This window comes from Chiloscyllium plagiosum, unplaced genomic scaffold, assembly GCF_037043375.1.
Source record: "Chiloscyllium plagiosum isolate Xiang-an unplaced genomic scaffold, Cpla_swu_hap1 HiC_scaffold_46, whole genome shotgun sequence".
Taxonomy (NCBI): Eukaryota; Metazoa; Chordata; class Chondrichthyes; order Orectolobiformes; family Hemiscylliidae; genus Chiloscyllium; species Chiloscyllium plagiosum.
The window spans coordinates 9,235,259-9,257,511 of record NW_028270184.1 but is presented as its reverse complement, the minus strand read 5'-3'; the positions used below and the strand labels follow the sequence as shown (position 1 = coordinate 9,257,511).

At 54.7% G+C, this 22,253-nt stretch overlaps 1 protein-coding gene across 5 annotated transcripts in view; it reads left to right on the top strand.

The window, feature by feature from the left end:
• Nucleotides 1-22,253, top strand: part of LOC122546736 (EH domain-binding protein 1-like) — a 165,287-nt gene that overhangs the window by 130,212 nt on the left and 12,822 nt on the right. For all 5 annotated transcript variants that reach the window (XM_087983698.1, XM_087983699.1, XM_087983697.1 and 2 more), the window contains 2 exons: nucleotides 6,192-6,294; nucleotides 8,576-8,661. In XM_087983698.1, the coding sequence (XP_087839824.1) occupies nucleotides 6,192-6,294; nucleotides 8,576-8,661 (189 nt within the window). The remainder of the gene's footprint in view (nucleotides 1-6,191; nucleotides 6,295-8,575; nucleotides 8,662-22,253) is intronic.

Here is a 22,253-nt window from a genome sequence, read left to right as displayed (position 1 = left end):
CCTTAGCTGAGTTGTTTTCAGAACCAGAAGACAGAGACCAGGAAACCACATACAAATTTGAAACAACATAAACATCAAATACAATCCTTTTCTGCAGTTTCAAAGCACAAAATTTGTATCAGGGCAGGGACGACATGGGGTTAGATACAGAGTAAAGCTCCCTCTACACTGTCCCCCCATCAAACACTCCCCAGGACAGGGACAGCACGGGGTTAGATACAGAGTAAAGCTCTCTCTACACTATCCCCCCATCAAACACTCCCCAGGACAGGGACAGCACGGGGTTAGATACAGAGTAAAGCTCCCTCTACACTGTCCCCCCATCAAACACTCCCCAGGACAGGGACAGCATGGGGTTAGATACAGAGTAAAGCTCTCTCTACACTGTCCCCCATCAAACACTCCCCAGTACAGGGACAGCACGGGGTTAGATACAGAGTAAAGCTCCCTCTACACTGTCCCCCCATCAAACACTCCCCAGGACAGGGACAGCATGGGGTTAGATACAGAGTAAAGCTCTCTCTACACTGTCCCCCATCAAACACTCCCCAGTACAGGGACAGCACGGGGTTAGATACAGAGTAAAGCTCCCTCTACACTGTCCCCCCATCAAACACTCCCCAGGACAGGGACGACATGGGGTTAGATACAGAGTAAAGCTCTCTCTACACTATCCCCCCATCAAACACTCCCCAGGACAGGGACAGCATGGGGTTAGATACAGAGTAAAGCTCTCTCTACACTGTCCCCCATCAAACACTCCCCAGTACAGGGACAGCACGGGGTTAGATACAGAGTAAAGCTCCCTCTACACTGTCCCCCCATCAAACACTCCCTAGGACAAGGACAGCATGGGGTTAGATAAAGAGTAAAGCTCCCTCTACACTGTCCCCCATCAAACACTCCCAGGACAGGGACAGCACGGGGTTAGTTACAGAGTAAAGCTCCCTCTTCACTGTCCCCCATCAAACACTTCCCAGGACAGGGACAGCACGGGGTTAGGTACAGAGTAAAGCTCCCTCTACACTGTCCCCCCATCAAACACTCCCCAGGACAGGGACAGCACAAGGTTAGATAAAGAGTAAAGCTCTCTCTACACTGTCCCCCATCAATCACTCCCCAGGACAGGGACAGGGGTTAGATACAGAGTAAAGCTCCCTCTACATTGTCCCCCCATCAAACACTCCCCAGGACTGGGATAGGGGTTAGAATACAGAGCAGTACAGCACAGTACGGGCCCTTCGGCCCTCGATGTGCTGCCAGCCTTTTATCCTCCTCTAAGATCAGACTAACCGACAACCCCTTCACTTTACTGTCATCCAAGAGTCGCTTATGTGTCCCTAATGTATCTGACTCTACGGCCACTGCTGGCAGTGCGTTCCGCACACCCACCACTCTCTGTGTAAAGAACTGACATCTCCCCTAAATCTCCCACATGGTGTTAGGGATAGAGTAAAGTTCCCTTTAAACTTAAATGTTGCAGTTAATATTAGCACAGCAATATTCCACAAACAATCATGTGATCAATGCTTGCAGTTTGAGTGAGAAACACAGGTACAGGGAACACAGCGAAATTATCCCCTGCTCCTGGTCCAATAGTCACTCCATGACCGTCCGACAGTGCAGCACTCCCTCAGTACTGACCCTCCGACAATGCAACACTCCCTCAGTACTGACCCTCCGACAATGCAACACTCCCTCAGTACTGACCCTCCGACAATGCAGCACTCCCTCAGTACTGACCCTCCGACAGTGCGGCACTCCCTCAGTACTGACCCTCCGACAGTGCGGCACTCCCTCAGTACTGACCGTCCGACAGTGCGGCACTCCCTCAGTACTGACCCTCCGACAGTGCGGCACTCCCTCAGTACTGACCCTCCGACAGTGCGACACTCCCTCAGTACTGACCCTCCGACAGTGCGGCACTCCCTCAGTACTGACCCTCCGACAATGCAGCACTCCCTCAGTACTGACCCTCCGACAGTGTGGCTCTCCCTCAGTACTGACCCTCCGACAGTGTGGCGCTCCCTCAGCACTGACCCTCCGACAGTACGGCACTCCCTCAGTACTGACCCTCCGACAGTGCAACACACCCTCAGCACTGACCCTCCGACAGTGTGGCTCTCCCTCAGTACTGACCCTCCGACAGTGTGGCGCTCCCTCAGTACTGACCCTCCGACAGTGCGGCAGTCCCTCAGTACTGACCCGCCGACAGTGCAACACACCCTCAGCACTGAGCCTCCGACAGTGTGGCACTCCCTCAGTACTGACCCTCCGACAATGCGGCACTCCCTCAGTACTGATCCTCCGACAGTGCGGCACTCCCTCAGTACTGACCCTCCGACAATGCGGCACTCCCTCAGTACTGACCCTCCGACAGTGCGGCACTCCCTCAGTACTGACCCTCCGACAGTGCGGCACTCCCTCAGTACTGACCCTCCGACAATGCGGCACTCCCTCAGTACTGACCCTCCGACAGTGCGGCACTCCCTCAGTACTGACCCTCCGACAGTGCGGCGCTCCCTCAGTACTGACCCTCCGACAGTGTGGCACTCCCTCAGTACTGACCCTCCGACAGTGCGGCACTCCCTCAGTACTGACCCTCTGACAGTGCGGCACTCCCTCAGTACTGACCCTCCGACAATGCGGCACTCACTCAGTACTGACCCTCCGACAGTGCGGCACTCCCTCAGCACTGACCCTCTGACAGTGCAGCACTCCCTCAGTACTGACCCTCCGACAATGCAACACACCCTCAGCACTGACCCTCCGACAGTGCGGCTCTCCCTCAGCACTGACCCTCCGACAGTGCGACACTCCCTCAGTACTGACCCTCCGACAGTGCGGCACTCCCTCAGCACTGACCCTCCGACAGTGCGGCACTCCCTCAGTACTGACCCTCCGACAGTGCGGCTCTCCCTCAGCACTGACCCTCCGACGGTGCGGCACTCCCTCAGTACTGACCCTCCGACAATGCGGCACTCCCTCAGTACTGACCCTCCGACAGTGCGGCACTCCCTCAGCACTGACCCTCCGACAGTGCGGCACACCCTCAGTACTGACCCTCCGACAGTGCGGCTCTCCCTCAGTACTGACTCTCCGACAGTGCAGCACTCCCTCAGTACTGACCCTCCGACAGTGCGGCACTCCCTCAGTACTGACCCTCCGACAGTGCGGCACTCCCTCAGTACTGACCCTCCGACAGTGCGGCACTCCCTCAGTACTGACCCTCCGACAGTGCGGCACTCCCTCAGTACTGACCCTCCGACAGTGCGGCACTCCCTCAGTACTGACCCTTCGACAGTGCAGCACTCCCTCAGCACTGACCCTCCGACAGTGCGGCTCTCCCTCAGCACTGATCCTCCGACAGTGCGGCGCTCCCTCAGCACTGACCCTCCGACAATGCAGCACTCCCTCAGCACTGACCCTCCGACAGTGCGGCACTCCCTCAGCACTGACCCTCCGACAGTGCGGCACGCACTCAGCACTGACCCTCCGACAGTGCGGCACTCCCTCAGTACTGACCCTCCGACAGTGCGGCTCTCCCTCAGCACTGACCCTCCGACAGTGCGGCACTCCCTCAGTACTGACCCTCCGTCAGTGCGGCACTCCCTCAGTACTGACCCTCCGACAGTGCGGCACTCCCTCAGTACTGACCCTCCGACAGTGCGGCACTCCCTCAGTACTGACCCTCCGACAGTGCGGCTCTCCCTCAGCACTGACCCTCCGACAGTGCGGCACTCCCTCAGCACTGACCCTCCGACAATGCGGCGCTCCCTCAGTACTGACCCTCCGACAGTGCGGCGCTCCCTCAGCACTGACCCTCCGACAGTGCGGCACGCACTCAGCACTGACCCTCCGACAGTGCGGCGCTCCCTCAGCACTGACCCTCCGACAATGCAGCACTCCCTCAGTACTGACCCACCGACAGTGCGGCGCTCCCTCAGCACTGACCCTCCGACAATGCAGCACTCCCTCAGTACTGACCCTCCGACAGTGCGGCTCTCCCTCAGCACTGACCCTCCGACAGTGCGACTCTCCCTCAGCACTGACCCTCCGACAGTGCGGCACTCCCTCAGCACTGACCCTCCGACAGTGCGGCATGCACTCAGCACTGACCCTCCGACAGTGCGGCGCTCCCTCAGCACTGACCCTCCGACAATGCAGCACTCCCTCAGCACTGACCCTCCGACAGGGCGGCACTCCCTCAGCACTGACCCTCCGACAATGCAGCACTCCCTCAGCACTGACCCTCCGACAGGGCGGCACTCCCTCAGCACTGACCCTCCGACAGTGCGGCACGCACTCAGCACTGACCCTCCGACAGTGCGGCACTCCCTCAGTACTGACCCTCCGACAGTGCGGCTCTCCCTCAGCACTGACCCTCCGACAGTGCGGCACTCCCTCAGTACTGACCCTCCGACAGTGCGGCACTCCCTCAGTACTGCCCCTCCGACAGTGCGGCACTCCCTCAGTACTGACCCTCCGACAGTGCGGCACTCCCTCAGTACTGACCCTCCGACAGTGGGCTCTCCCTCAGCACTGACCCTCCGACAGTGCGGCTCTCCCTCAGTACTGACCCTTTGACAGTGCAGCACTCCCTCAGTACTGACCCTCCGACAGTGCGGCACTCCCTCAGTACTGACCCTCCGACAGTGCGGCACTCCCTCAGTACTGACCCTCCGACAGTGCGGCACTCCCTCAGTACTGACCCTCCGACAGTGCGGCACTCCCTCAGCACTGACCTTCCGACAGTGCGGCACGCACTCAGCACTGACCTTCCGACAGTGCGGCACGCACTCAGCACTGACCCTCCGACAATGCGGCGCTCCCTCAGTACTGACCCTCCGACAGTGCGGCGCTCCCTCAGCACTGACCCTCCGACAGTGCGGCACGCACTCAGCACTGACCCTCCGACAGTGCGGCACTCCCTCAGTACTGACCCTCCGACAATGCGGCGCTCCCTCAGCATTGACCCTCCGACAGTGCGGCACTCCCTCAGTACTGACCCTCCGACAGTGCGGCACTGCCTCAGTACTGACGCTCCGACAGTGCGGCACTCCCTCAGTACTGACCCTCCGACAGTGCGGCACTCCCTCAGTACTGACCCTCCGACAGTGCGGCTCTCCCTCAGCACTGACCCTCCGACAGTGCGGCACTCCCTCAGTACTGACCCTCCGACATTGCAGCACTCCCTCAGTACTGACCCTCCGACAGTGCGGCGCTCCCTCAGCACTGACCCTCCGACAGTGCGGCATTGCCTCAGTACTGACCCTCCGACAGTGCGGCGCTCCCTCAGCACTGACCCTCCGACAGTGCGGCACTCCCTCAGTACTGACCCTCCGACCGTGCGGCGCTCCCTCAGCACTGACCCTCCGACAGTGCGGCATTGCCTCAGTACTGACCCTCCGACAGTGCGGCACTCCCTCAGTACTGACCCTCCGACAGTGCGGCACTCCCTCAGTACTGACCCTCCGACAGTGCGGCACTCCCTCAGCACTGACCCTCCGACAGTGCGGCACTCCCTCAGTACTGACCCTCCGACAGTGCGGCACTCCCTCAGTACTGACCCTCCGACAGTGCGGCACTCCCTCAGCACTGACCCTCCGACAGTGCGGCACTCCCTCAGCACTGACCCTCTGACAGTGCGGCACTCCCTCAGTACTGACCCTCCGACAGTGCGGCACTCCCTCAGTACTGACCCTCCGACAGTGCGGCACTCCCTCAGCACTGACCCTCTGACAGTGCAGCACTCCCTCAGTACTGACCCTCCGACAGTGCGGCACTCCCTCAGTACTGACCCTCCGACAGTGCGGCACTCCCTCAGCACTGACCCTCTGACAGTGCAGCACTCCCTCAGTACTGACCCTCCGACAGTGCGGCACTCCCTCAGCACTGACCCTCCGACAGTGCGGCACTCCCTCAGCACTGACCCTCTGACAGTGCAGCACTCCCTCAGCACTGACCCTCCGACAGTGCGGCACTCCCTCAGTACTGACCCTCCGACAGTGCGGCACTCCCTCAGTACTGACCCTCCGACAGTGCGGCACTCCCTCAGCACTGACCCTCTGACAGTGCAGCACTCCCTCAGTACTGACCCTCCGACAGTGTTGAGTGAGTTCTGTTTGAAGACCCCCTCTCCGTCCTGCAGTGGATCAGGCTGTTGCATTTGACATGGTTTCTTTTGGCAGGTGGATGTCACTGAAGTCCAGGTGGAAATCTGCTCCGAGTCTCACCCCAGGGTGACTTCGCCCCATCAGGCTGGAGTCCAACATGGCGCTGACCATCGCCCAGGTATGACCTTCTCTGGGCCAACCGTCAGGCACCTGGGTGAATCCGAGACAGTCGGGGATGTTTCGCAACCCCCTCCCTCGATCATCCTTCCCCTTCTCCTTCCAGTGACACTCTCTTCCTCAGGGGTTGACCGTGAACGCTGAGTTTAACGGTACCATCTTGAGGGTGGTGCCTGCCAAACGCGTGTGACCCCAGGGTTACGTCTCCTGTGTTGACACCTTCCAGCCATTGGCGGAGGGGCGGTTCTGTCTGAGAATCCATCTGCAGAGGAGCGGCCATTCAGCCAATCAAGCCCGTGCTAACTGCCTGCTCCCTGTGCTCAAGGGTACGTCCTCCATGCTGAGGTAACCCCCGTGTGCGCTCCCTCCTATCACACAGCCGAGAGCTGGTGAACAGACTTTGTTGAAGCTCATCTCAACTGTGTTGACCGATGTATTTACCGTCTGGTGTATCCTGTTGCAGGATACGGTGTTGCGCAGTCTCACCGCTCTCCGTGCCATCTTATAAAACCCCCGACAAATGAACCGGACCGTGGAAGACAAAGGCGGAGACCTGAACAAGGCAAGGAAGTGTCCAATGTCACACTCCCTTCTTGCTAAGTGCTCCGTCACATGGGCCTGGGTGAGGAGGTGCTACCTACGAGACCTCTTTGCCACCGCCTCCAGGACAACCGTCAGGAACCTTGGTGCCATCTTTCCCTCCCCTGATGCCCTTGGCACTGTGGGCCTCACCAGTGCAGACACACCAAGTCAAACAAGGATTCCCTCCAGTGTGGAAACAGGCCCTTCGGCTCAACAGACCCACACTGACACTCTGAAACGTAACCCACCCGGACCCATTCCCCTACCATATTACTCTACATTTACCCCTGGCTAACACAGCTAACCTGCACATCCCTAGGCACGATGGGACAATTTAGCACGGCCAATCCACCCTAACCTGCACATCCCTGGGCACTATGGGACAATTTAGCACGGCCAATCCACCCTAACCTGCACATCCCTGGGCACTATGGGACAATTTAGCACGGCCAATCCACCCTAACCTGCACATCCCTGGGCACGATGGGACAATTTAGCACGGCCAATCCACCCTAACCTGCACATCCCTGGGCACTATGGGACAATTTAGCACGGCCAATCCACCCTAACCTGCACATCCCTGGGCACTATGGGACAATTTAGCACGGCCAATCCACCCTAACCTGCACATCCCTGGGCACGATGGGACAATTTAGCACGGCCAATCCACCCTAACCTGCACATCCCTGGGCACTATGGGACAATTTAGCATGGCCAATCCACCCTAACCTGCACATCCCTGGGCACTATGGGACAATTTAGCACGGCCAATCCACCCTAACCTGCACATCCCTGGGCACGATGGGACAATGTAGCACGGCCAATCCACCCTAACCTGCACATCCCTGGGCACTATGGGACAATTTAGCATGGCCAATCCACCCTAACCTGCACATCCCTGGACACTATGGGACAATTTAGCACGGCCAATCCACCCTAACCTGCACATCCCTGGGCACGATGGGACAATGTAGCACGGCCAATCCACCCTAACCTGCACATCCCTGGGCACTATGGGACAATTTTGCACGGCCAATCCACCCTAACCTGCACATCCCTGGGCACTATGGGACAATTTTGCACGGCCAATCCACCCTAACCTGCACATCTTTGAACTGAGAGAGGAAACCGGAGCATCCGGAGGAAACCCCACGCAGACTCGGGAGAATGTGCAAACTCCACACAGACACTCTCCTGAGGGTGGAATCGAACCTGGGTCCCTGGCACCCTGAGGCAGCAGCACTAACCCACTGAGCCACTGTATAGCCCTCAAAGCGGGAGTGAGTTCGACATTTGTACCGCCGTCAGAGTGAGGGAAGCCTTTCCGAAATTCCCAACTTGATTTATAAGTGGGTCCTGTGTTGAGGGCCTCCATTTGAGCTCTCAATCAAAGTTCAGTCACTGAGCGCACCCATCCCTAATTGCCTCAGAGTGAGAGTATTTCCCACATCTACCCCAACAACAAAAAAAAAGACCTTTCATAGTTTTAAAGCCCCCGGTCAGGTCAACCGTGGAATGCAGTTTCTGTGGAAAAACACCCACAGCCACTCCAGTGAAACCTCCCGGTTTTGCAACTAGACCCTGACTTTACCATCGCTCCCTTTCCCCTGTTCGTCGGCTCCCAGACCATTTCAGCTACTCCGTGCGGGAAATGCAGATGGGGTCGGATTCTGTCTGATCGGTCTCGTTCTGCTCTGCAGAGATGAGGAGGCAGAGGTCGCTCCAGGAGGACAGAGCCCAGGAGAAAGAGAATGTGCCGGAAAAAAAGACTGAGGAAGACAACCCGGTATGTACCGCCTCCGTCCCACTCCGGAAGGCAAAGACACGCGCTTATTTTAAATATGTCACACTACCCCAGCTACGACAATTCAAACCACAAGCTCACGCAATGTTCGACTAATGTCCGAATAACTGAGCCGGGCAACTGCGCAGGCTCAAGCAGTGGGAGAACTGGTAGGATCCAGTCTGTCGCTGTATAACACTGGGGTGCAGTACTGGTGGGGACAGGTCTGTCGCTGTATAACACTGGGGTACAGTACTGGTGGGGACAGGTCTGTCTCTGTATAACACTGGGGTACAGTACGGGTGGGGACAGGTCTGTCACTGTATAACACTGGGGTACAGTACGGGTGGGGACAGGTCTGTCGCTGTATAACACTGGGGTACAGTACTGGTGGGGACAGGTCTGTCACTGTATAACACTGGGGTACAGTACGGGTGGGGACAGGTCTGTCGCTGTATAACACTGGGGTACAGTACTGGTGGGGACAGGTCTGTCTCTGTATAACACTAGGGTACAGTACTGGTGGGGACAGGTCTGTCACTGTATAACACTGGGGTACAGTATGGGTGGGGACGGATCTGTCGCTGTATAACACCGGGGTACAGTACTGGTGGGGACAGGTCTGTCACTGTATAACACTGGGGTACAGTACTGGTGGGGACAGGTCTGTCACTGTATAACACTGGGGTACAGTACGGGTGGGGACAGGTCTGTCGCTGTATAACACTGGGGTACAGTACGGGTGGGGACAGGTCTGTCGCTGTATAACACTGGGGTACAGTACTGGTGGGGACAGGTCTGTCGCTGTATAACACTGAGGTACAGTACTGGTGGGGACAGGCCTGTCACTGTATAACACTGGGGTACAGTACGGGTGGGGACAGGTCTGTCGCTGTATAACACTGGGGTACAGTACGGGTGGGGACAGGTCTGTCGCTGTATAACACTGGGGTACAGTACTGGTGGGGACAGGTCTGTCGCCGTATAACACTGGGGCACAGTACTGGTGGGGACAGGTCTGTCGCTGTATAACACTGGGTACAGTACAGGTGGGGACAGGTCTGTCGCTGTATAACACTGGGGCACAGTACTGGTGGGGACAGGTCTGTCGCTGTATAACACTGGGGTACAGTACTGGTGGGGACAGGTCTGTCGCTGTATAACACTGGGGCACAGTACTGGTGGGGACAGGCCTGTCTCTGTATACCACTGGGGGTACAGTACTGGTGGGGACAGGTCTGTTACTGTATAACACTGGGGTACAGTACTGGTGGGGACAGGTCTGTCACTGTATAACACTGGGGTACAGTACGGATGGGGACGGGTCTGTCGCTGTATAACACGGGTACAGTACTGGTGGGGACGGGCCTGTCCCTGTATAACACTGGGGTACAGTACTGGTGGGGACGGATCTGTCGCTGTATAACACTGGGGTACAGTACGGGTGGGGACAGGTCTGTCGCTGTATAACACTGGGGTACAGTACTGGTGGGGACAGGTCTGTCGCTGTATAACACTGAGGTACAGTACTGGTGGGGACAGGCCTGTCACTGTATAACACTGGGGTACAGTACGGGTGGGGACAGGTCTGTCGCTGTATAACACTGGGGTACAGTACGGGTGGGGACAGGTCTGTCGCTGTATAACACTGGGGTACAGTACTGGTGGGGACAGGTCTGTCGCCGTATAACACTGGGGCACAGTACTGGTGGGGACAGGTCTGTCGCTGTATAACACTGGGTACAGTACAGGTGGGGACAGGTCTGTCGCTGTATAACACTGGGGCACAGTACTGGTGGGGACAGGTCTGTCGCTGTATAACACTGGGGTACAGTACTGGTGGGGACAGGTCTGTCGCTGTATAACACTGGGGCACAGTACTGGTGGGGACAGGCCTGTCTCTGTATACCACTGGGGGTACAGTACTGGTGGGGACAGGTCTGTTACTGTATAACACTGGGGTACAGTACTGGTGGGGACAGGTCTGTTACTGTATAACACTGGGGTACAGTACGGATGGGGACGGGTCTGTCGCTGTATAACACTGGGGTGCAGTACAGGTGGGGACGGATCTGTCGCTGTATAACACTGGGGCACAGTACTGGTGGGGACAGGTCTGTCACTGTATAACACTGGGGTACAGTACGGATGGGGACGGGTCTGTCGCTGTATAACACTGGGGTGCAGTACGGGTGGGGACGGATCTGTCGCTGTATAACACGGGTACAGTACTGGTGGGGACGGGCCTGTCACTGTATAACACTGGGGTACAGTACGGGTGGGGACGGATCTGTCACTGTATAACACGGGTACAGTACTGGTGGGGACGGGTCTGTCACTGTATAACACTGGGGTACAGTACGGGTGGGGACAGGTCTGTCACTGTATAACACTGGGTACAGTACTGGTGGGGACAGGTCTGTCGCTGTATAACACTGGGTACAGTACTGGTGGGGACAGGTCTGTCGCTGTATAACACTGGGGTACAGTACTGGTGGGGACAGGTCTGTCGCTGTATAACACTGGGGTACAGTACTGGTGGGGGACAGGTCTGTCACTGTATAACACTGGGGTACAGTACAGGTGGGGACAGGTCTGTCGCTGTATAACACTGGGTACAGTACTGGTGGGGACAGGTCTGTTACTGTATAACACTGGGGTACAGTACTGGTGGGGACAGGTCTGTCGCTGTATAACACTGGGGTACAGTACTGGTGGGGACGGGTCTGTCACTGTATAACACGGGTACAGTACTGGTGGGGACAGGTCTGTCACTATATAACACTGGGGTACAGTACAGGTGGGGACAGGTCTGTCACTGTATAACACTGGGGTACAGTACTGGTGGGGACAGGTCTGTCGCTGTATAACACTGGGGTACAGTACTGGTGGGGACAGGTCTGTCCCTGTATAACACTGGGGTACAGTACTGGTGGGGACGGATCTGTCACTGTATAACACTGGGGTACAGTACTGGTGGGGACAGGTCTGTCGCTGTATAACACTGGGTACAGTACTGGTGGGATCCAGTCTGTCGCTGTATAACACTGGGGTACAGTACTGGTGGGGACGGGTCTGTCGCTGTATAACACTGGGGTACAGTACTGGTGGGGACTGGTCTGTCGCTGTATAACACTGGGTACAGTACTGGTGGGATCCAGTCTGTCGCTGTATAACACTGGGGTACAGTACTGGTGGGGACGGGTCTGTCGCTGTATAACACTGGGGTACAGTACGGGTGGGGACGGGTCTGTCGCTGTATAACACTGGGGTACAGTACGGGTGGGGACGGGTCTGTCGCTGTATAACACTGGGGTACAGTACGGGTGGGGACAGGTCTGTCCCTGTATAACACTGGGGTACAGTACTGGTGGGGACGGATCTGTCACTGTATAACACTGGGGTACAGTACTGGTGGGGACAGGTCTGTCGCCGTATAACACTGGGGCACAGTACTGGTGGGGACAGGTCTGTCGCTGTATAACACTGGGTACAGTACAGGTGGGGACAGGTCTGTCGCTGTATAACACTGGGGTACAGTACTGATGGGGACAGGTCTGTCACTGTATAACACTGGGGTACAGTATGGGTGGGGACGGATCTGTCGCTGTATAACACCGGGGTACAGTACTGGTGGGGACAGGTCTGTCACTGTATAACACTGGGGTACAGTACTGGTGGGGACAGGTCTGTCACTGTATAACACTGGGGTACAGTACGGGTGGGGACAGGTCTGTCGCTGTATAACACTGGGGTACAGTACTGGTGGGGACAGGTCTGTCGCTGTATAACACTGGGGTACAGTACTGGTGGGGACAGGTCTGTCGCTGTATAACACTGGGGTACAGTACTGGTGGGGACAGGCCTGTCACTGTATAACACTGGGGTACAGTACGGGTGGGGACAGGTCTGTCGCTGTATAACACTGGGGTACAGTACGGGTGGGGACAGGTCTGTCGCTGTATAACACTGGGGTACAGTACTGGTGGGGACAGGTCTGTCGCCGTATAACACTGGGGCACAGTACTGGTGGGGACAGGTCTGTCGCTGTATAACACTGGGTACAGTACTGGTGGGGACAGGTCTGTCACTGTATAACACTGGGGTACAGTACAGGTGGGGACAGGTCTGTCACTGTATAACACTGGGGTACAGTACAGGTGGGGACAGGTCTGTCGCTGTATAACACTGGGGCACAGTACTGGTGGGGACAGGTCTGTTGCTGTATAACACTGGGGTACAGTACTGGTGGGGACAGGTCTGTCACTGTATAACACTGGGGTACAGTACAGGTGGGGACAGGTCTGTCGCTGTATAACACTGGGGCACAGTACTGGTGGGGACAGGTCTGTCGCTGTATAACACTGGGGTACAGTACTGGTGGGGACAGGTCTGTCGCTGTATAACACTGGGGCACAGTACTGGTGGGCACAGGTCTGTCGCTGTATAACACTGGGGTGCAGTACGGGTGGGGACGGATCTGTCGCTGTATAACACTGGGGTACAGTACGGGTGGGGACAGGTCTGTCACTGTATAACACTGGGGTACAGTACGGATGGGGACAGGTCTGTCGCTGTATAACACTGGGGTACAGTACTGGTGGGGACTGGTCTGTCACTGTGTAACACTGGGGCACAGTACTGGTGGGGACAGGTCTGTCACTGTATAACACTGGGGTACAGTACGGATGGGGACGGGTCTGTCGCTGTATAACACGGGTACAGTACTGGTGGGGACGGGCCTGTCACTGTATAACACTGGGGTACAGTACGGGTGGGGACGGATCTGTCACTGTATAACACGGGTACAGTACTGGTGGGGACGGGTCTGTCACTGTATAACACTGGGGTACAGTACGGGTGGGGACAGGTCTGTCACTGTATAACACTGGGTACAGTACTGGTGGGGACAGGTCTGTCGCTGTATAACACTGGGTACAGTACTGGTGGGGACAGGTCTGTCGCTGTATAACACTGGGGTACAGTACTGGTGGGGACAGGTCTGTCGCTGTATAACACTGGGGTACAGTACTGGTGGGGACAGGTCTGTCGCTGTATAACACTGGGTACAGTACTGGTGGGGACAGGTCTGTCGCTGTATAACACTGGGGTACAGTACTGGTGGGGACAGGTCTGTCCCTGTATAACACTGGGGTACAGTACTGGTGGGGACGGATCTGTCACTGTATAACACTGGGGTACAGTACTGGTGGGGACAGGTCTGTCGCTGTATAACACTGGGTACAGTACTGGTGGGATCCAGTCTGTCGCTGTATAACACTGGGGTACAGTACTGGTGGGGACGGGTCTGTCGCTGTATAACACTGGGGTACAGTACTGGTGGGGACAGGTCTGTCGCTGTATAACACTGGGTACAGTACTGGTGGGATCCAGTCTGTCGCTGTATAACACTGGGGTACAGTACTGGTGGGGACGGGTCTGTCGCTGTATAACACTGGGGTACAGTACGGGTGGGGACGGGTCTGTCGCTGTATAACACTGGGGTACAGTACGGGTGGGGACGGGTCTGTCGCTGTATAACACTGGGGTACAGTACGGGTGGGGACAGGTCTGTCCCTGTATAACACTGGGGTACAGTACTGGTGGGGACGGATCTGTCACTGTATAACACTGGGGTACAGTACTGGTGGGGACGGGTCGGTCGCTGTATAACACTGGGGTACAGTACGGATGGGGACGGGTCTGTCGCTGTATAACACTGGGGTACAGTACTGGTGGGGACGGGTCTGTCGCTGTATAACACTGGGGTACAGTACTGGTGGGGACAGGTCTGTCACTGTATAACACTGGGGTACAGTACGGGTGGGGACAGGTCTGTCCCTGTATAACACTGGGGTACAGTACGGGTGGGGACAGGTCTGTCGCTGTATAACACTGGGGTACAGTGTGGGTGGGGACAGGTCTGTCACTATATAACACTGGGGTACAGTACTGGTGGGGACAGGTCTGTCACTGTATAACACTGGGGTACAGTACGGGTGGGGACAGGTCTGTCCCTGTATAACACTGGGGTACAGTACGGGTGGGGACAGGTCTGTCACTGTATAACACTGGGGTACAGTACTGGTGGGGACAGGTCTGTCACTGTATAACACTGGGGTACAGTGTGGGTGGGGACAGGTCTGTCACTATATAACACTGGGGTACAGTACTGGTGGGGACAGGTCTGTCACTATATAACACTGGGGTACAGTACTGGTGGGGACAGGTCTGTCGCTGTATAACACTGGGGTACAGTACTGGTGGGGACAGGTCTGTCACTGTATAACACTGGGGTACAGTACTGGTGGGGACAGGTCTGTCACTGTATAACACTGGGGTACAGTACTGGTGGGGACGGGTCTGTCGCTGTATAACACTGGGGTACAGTACTGGTGGGGACGGGTCTGTCACTGTATAACACCGGGGTACAGTACGGGTGGGGACAGGTCTGTCACTGTATAACACTGGGGTACAGTACTGGTGGGGACAGGTCTGTCACTGTATAACACTGGGGTACAGTACTGGTGGGGACAGGCCTGTCACTGTATAACACTGGGGTACAGTACGGGTGGGGACAGGTCTGTCACTGTATAACATTGGGGTACAGTACTGGTGGGGACAGGTCTGTCACTGTATAACACTGGGGCACAGTACGGGTGGGGACAGGTCTGTCACTGTATAACACTGGGGTACAGTACTGGTGGGGATGGGTCTGTCACTGTCTAACACTGGGGCACAGTACGGGTGGGGACGGGTCTGTCACTGTATAACACCGGGGTACAGTACTGGTGGGGATGGGTCTGTCACTGTATAACACTGGGTTGCAGCACGGGTGGGGACAGGTCTGTCACTGTATAACACGGGGTACAGTACGGTTGGGGACAGGTCTGTCACTGTATAACACTGGGGTACAGTACTGGTGGGGACAGGTCTGTCACTGTATAACACTGGGGTACAGTACTGGTGGGGACAGGTCTGTCACAGTATAACACTGGGGTACAGTACGGGTGGGGACAGGTCTGTCACTGTATAACACGGGGTACAGTACGGGTGGGGACAGGTCTGTCACTGTATAACACTGGGGTGCAGTACTGGTGGGGCCTGGCCTGTCACTGTATAACACTGGGGTACAGAACTGGTGGGGACAGGTCTGTCACTGTATAACACTGGGGTACAGTACTGGTGGGGACAGGTCTGTCACAGTATAACACTGGGGTACAGTACTGGTGGGGACAGGTCTGTCACAGTATAACACTGGGGTACAGTACGGGTGGGGACAGGTCTGTCACTGTATAACACGGGGTACAGTACGGGTGGGGACAGGTCTGTCACTGTATAACACTGGGGTGCAGTACTGGTGGGGCCTGGCCTGTCACTGTATAACACTGGGGTACAGAACTGGTGGGGACAGGTCTGTCACTGTATAACACTGGGGTACAGTACTGGTGGGGACAGGTCTGTCACAGTATAACACTGGGGTACAGTACTGGTGGGGACAGGTCTGTCTCTGTATAACACTGGGGTATAATGTGGGTGGGGACAGGTCTGTCGCTGTATAACACTGGGGTACAGTACTGGTGGGGACAGGTCTGTCGCTGTATAACACTGGGTGACAGTACTGGTGGGAACAGGTCTGTCGCTGTATAACACTGGGGTACAGTACTGGTGGGGACAGGTCTGTCGCTGTATAACACTGGGTGACAGTACTGGTGGGGACAGGTCTGTCGCTGTATAACACTGGGGTACAGTACTGGTGAGGACGGGTCTGTCTCTGTATAACACTGGGGTACAGTACTGGTGGGGACGGGTCTGTCGCTGTATAACACTGGGGTACAGTACTGGTGGGGACAGGTCTGTCGCTGTATAACACGGGGTACAGTACGGGTGGGGACAGGTCTGTCACTGTATAACACTGGGTACAGTACGGGTGGGGACAGGTCTGTCGCTGTATAACACTGGGGTACAGTACTGGTGGGGACGGGTCTGTCGCTGTATAACACCGGGGTACAGTACGGGTGGGGACAGGTCTGTCGCTGTATAACACTGGGTACAGTACTGGTGGGATCCAGTCTGTCGCTGTATAACACTGGGGTACAGTACTGGTGGGGACGGGTCTGTCACTGTATAACACCGGGGTACAGTACTGGTGGGGACAGGTCTGTCGCTGTATAACACTGGGTACAGTACTGGTGGGATCCAGTCTGTCGCTGTATAACACTGGGGTACAGTACTGGTGGGGACGGGTCTGTCGCTGTATAACACTGGGGTACAGTACGGGTGGGGACGGGTCTGTCGCTGTATAACACTGGGGTACAGTACGGGTGGGGACGGGTCTGTCGCTGTATAACACTGGGGTACAGTACGGGTGGGGACAGGTCTGTCCCTGTATAACACTGGGGTACAGTACTGGTGGGGACGGATCTGTCACTGTATAACACTGGGGTACAGTACTGGTGGGGACGGGTCGGTCGCTGTATAACACTGGGGTACAGTACGGATGGGGACGGGTCTGTCGCTGTATAACACTGGGGTACAGTACTGGTGGGGACGGGTCTGTCGCTGTATAACACTGGGGTACAGTACTGGTGGGGACAGGTCTGTCACTGTATAACACTGGGGTACAGTACTGGTGGGGACAGGCCTGTCACTGTATAACACTGGGGTACAGTACTGGTGGGTACAGGTCTGTCACTGTATAACACTGGGGCACAGTACGGGTGGGGACAGGTCTGTCGCTGTATAACACTGGGGTACAGTACTGGTGGGGACAGGTCTGTCCCTGTATAACACTGGGGTACAGTACTGGTGGGGACAGGTCTGTCACTGTATAACACTGGGGTACAGTACTGGTGGGGACAGGTCTGTCCCTGTATAACACTGGGGTACAGTACTGGTGGGGACAGGTCTGTCACTGTATAACACTGGGGCACAGTACTGGTGGGGACAGGTCTGTCTCTGTATAACACTGGGGTACAGTACTGGTGGGGACAGGTCTGTCCCTGTATAACACTGGGGTACAGTACTGGTGGGGACAGGTCTGTCACTGTATAACACTGGGGTACAGTACTGGTGGGGACAGGTCTGTCACTGTATAACACTGGGGTACAGTACTGGTAGGGACAGGTCTGTCGCTGTATAACACTGGGGTACAGTACTGGTGGGGACGGGTCTGTCACTGTATAACACTGGGGTACAGTACTGGTGGGGACAGGTCTGTCGCTGTATAACACTGGGGTATAGTACTGGTGGGGACGGGTCTGTCGCTGTATAACACTGGGGTACAGTACTGGTGGAGAGAGGGATATCTTTGCATAACAGTGGCAAGTAACATTCATGACATACAGGTGGCAGGCAATGACCATTTACATCAAACTATAATCTAACCATCACCTTCATGGGTTAACACTATCCCGAAACTCAGTTAGACTTGCCATATCAACACAAGCGGCTGCAAGAGCAGGTCAGAAGTGAGAAATACTGCAGGGTGTATCTCACTTCCTGACCAAGGCACTCCACCATCGACAAGGATCGTGTCACTGCACATGGACTGCACTGGTTCAAGATGGCAGCTCATCCCCACCTTCTCAAGGGAGCAATCAGGGATGGGCAACTAATGTTGGCCCAGTCAGCGATGCCCATATACTGTTAGGGAATGAAAAATATCCCATAGACTTGGCATCGCGAGTGACCGTCTAAATCCATCTTCAATGCGAGGAGGGGGCAGGGGGGATTCTGCCTCTCCCACCCCTCACGGACGTCATGTTCCAGACTCCCACCACCCTCTGGGTGAAAACGTTTCCCCTCACGTCCCCCTCGAAAGCTCCTGCTCCTTCCCTGAAACTGATGCCCCCACCCCCGGTCACTGACCCTCCCCACCAAGAGGGGGTAACGTTCCTTCCTATCTATCTAAGCCCCCCCATCATTTTATCCATCTCAGTCACGCCCCCCTCTCAGTCTCCTCTGCTCTATGGAAAGCGACCCCAGTCTGTCCAATCTCTCTCCATCGCTGAAACTCTCCAGCCCCGGGTAACATCCTGGGAAATCTCCCTCTGCCCCCTCTCCCAGCGCTATCCCGTTCAGATCATGTGCATTCAGGAACTGCACACAGTATTGTAGCTGTGAGCTCACCAACAGTTCCATCTCCTTGCTCTGAAAAGCTGTGCCTCAGCCTATAAAAGCAAATGTCCTATACACCTTCGCAGCCACTTTATCGACCAGTCCAAATACCTTAAGGGACCACTGTATAATGGCGGGTCAATACCGCGGGTTGTGCAAATCCCCAGGCCCATTTCATTCAGCCTCCTGTACACAGTATCTCACATACTGAGCCTCCTGTACACAGTATCTCACACACTGAGCCTCCTGTACACAGTATCTCACACACTGAGCCTCCTGTACATAGTATCTCACACACTGAGCCTCCTGTACACAGTATCTCACACACTGAGCCTCCTGTACACAGTATCTCACACACTGAGCCTCCTGTACATAGTATCTCACACACTGAGCCTCCTGTACACAGTATCTCACACACTGAGCCTCCTGTATTCAGTATCTCACACACTGAGCCTCCTGTACATAGTATCTCACACACTGAGCCTCCTGTACATAGTATCTCACACACTGAGCCTCCAGTATTCAGTATCTCATACACTGACCCTCCTGTACACAGTATCTCACACACTGAGCCTCCTGTACATAGTATCTCACACACTGAGCATCTTGTACACAGTATCTCACACACTGAGCCTCCTGTACATAGTATCTCACACACTGAGCATCCTGTACACAGTATCTCACACACTGACCCTCCTGTATTCAGTATCTCACACACTGAGCCTCCTGTATTCAGTATCACACACACTGACCCTCCTGTATTCAGTATCACACACACTGACCCTCCTGTACACAGTATCTCACACACTGACCCTCCTGTATTCAGTATCTCACACACTGAGCCTCCTGCGCACTGTAGCTCACACAGTGAGCCTCCTCTACACAGTATCTCACACACTGACCCTCCTGTATTCTGTAACACACACACTGAGCATCCTGTATTCAGTAACTAATGCAGAGGAATGGGATTGTGGGAGATATAGCAGTTTGGATCAGTAATTGGCTTGCTGAAAGAAGACAGAGGGTGGTGGTTGATGGGAAATGTTCATCCTGGAGTCCAGTTACCAGTGGTGTGCCACAAGGGTCGGTGTTGGGTCCACTGCTGTTCGTCATTTTTATAAATGACCTGGATGAGGGTGTAGAAGGGTGGGTTAGTAAATTTGCGGACGACACTAAGGTCGGTTGAGTTGTGGATAGTGACGAAGGATGCAGTAGGTTACAGAGAGACATAGATAAGGTGCAGAGCTGGGCTGAGAGGTGGCAAATGGAGTTTAATGTGGACAAGTGTAAGGTATTTCACTTTGGTCGGAGTAACCGGAATGCAAAGTACTGGGCTAATGGTAAGATTCTTGGTAGTGTAGATGAGCAGAGAGATCTCGGTGTCCAGGTACACAGATCCTTGAAAGTTGCCACCCAGATTGACAGTGTTGTTAAGGCAGCATACAGTGTTTTAGCTTTTATTAATAGAGGGATCGAGTTCCGGAACCATGACGTTATGCTACAGCTGTACAAAGCTTTGGTGCGGCCGCACTTGGAGTATTGTGTACAGGTCTGGTCACCGCATTATAAGAAGCTTTGGAAAGGGTGCAGAGGAGATTTACCAGGATGTTGCCTGGGTATGGAGGGAAGGTCTTACGAGGAAAGGCTGAGGGACTTGAGGCTGTTCTCGTTAGAGAGAAGAAGGTTGAGAGGTGACTTAATAGAGACATACAAGATAATCAGAGGGTTAGATAGGGTGGACAGGGAGAGCCTTTTTCCAAGTATGGGGACGGCAAACACGAGGGGACACAACTTTAAAGTGAGGGGGGATAGATATAAGACAGATGTCAGAGGTAGTTTCTTTACTCAGAGAGTAGTAAGGGTATGGAATGCTTTGCCTGCAACGGTAGTAGATTCGCCAAGTTTAAGTACATTTAAGTCGTCATTGGCCAAGCATATGGACGTACATGGAATAGTGTAGGTGGGATGGGCTTCAGATTAGTATGACAGGGTGGCGCAACATCAAGGGCTGAAGGGCCTGTACTGCGCTGTAATGTTCTATGTCCTATGTTGCATGTTCTATGACCATCCTGTATTCAGTATCTCTCACACTGAGTCTCCTGCACACAGTATCTCACACACTGAGCATCCTGTATTCAGTATCTCACACACTGAGCCTCACGGATTCAGTGTCTTACACACTTAGCCTCCTGTATTCAGTATCTAACACACTGAGCGTCCTGTATTCAGTATCTCACACACTGAGCTTCCTGTATTCTGTATCTAACACACTTAGCATCCTGCATTCAGTATCTAACACACTGAACCTCCTGCACACAGTATCTCACACACTGAGCATCCTGTATTCAGTATCTCACATACTGACCCTCCTGTATTCAGTATCTCACACACTGAGCATCCTGTATTCAGTATCTCACAAACTGAGCATCCTGTATTCAGTATCTCACACACTGAGCCTCCCCCTGTATTCAGTATCTCACACACTGAGCCTCCTGTATTCAGTATCTCACACACTGAGCCTCCTGTACACAGTATCTCACACACTGACCCTCCTGTACACAGTATCTCACACACTGAGTATCTTGTATTCAGTATCTCACACACTGAGCATTCTGTATTCAGTATCTCACACACTGAGCATCCTGTATTCAGTATCTCTCACACTGAGCCCCCTGTATTCAGTATCTCTCACACTGAGCCCCCTGTATTCAGTATCTCACACACTGAACATCCTGTATTCAGTATCTCTCACACTGAGCCCCCTGTATTCAGTATCTCACACACTAAGTATCGTGTATTCAGTATCTCTCACATTGAGCCTCCTGTATTCAGTATCTCACACACTGAGTACCGTGTATTCAGTATCTCACACACTGACCCTCCTGTACACAGTATCTCACACACTGAGCATCTTGTATTCAGTATCTCACACACTGAGCATTCTGTATTCAGTATCTCACACACTGAGCATCCTGTATTCAGTATCTCTCACACTGAGCCCCCTGTATTCAGTATCTCACACACTGAACATCCTGTATTCAGTATCTCTCACACTGAGCCCCCTGTATTCAGTATCTCACACACTGAGTATCGTGTATTCAGTATCTCTCACATTGACCCTCCTGTATTCAGTATCTCACACACTGATCGTCCTGTATTCAGTATCTCACACACTGAGCCCCCTGTATTCAGTATCTCACACAGTGAGCATCGTGTATTCAGTATCTCACACACTGACCCTCCTGTATTCAGTATCTCACACAGTGAGCATCGTGTATTCAGTATCTCACAGTGACCCTCCTGTATTCAGTATCTCACACAGTGAGCATCGTGTATTCAGTATCTCACACACTGACCCTCCTGTACATAGTATCTCACACACTGAGCCACCTGTACATAGTATCTCACACACTGAGCCTCCTGTACATAGTATCTCACACACTGAGCATCCTGTACACAGTATCTCACACATTGAG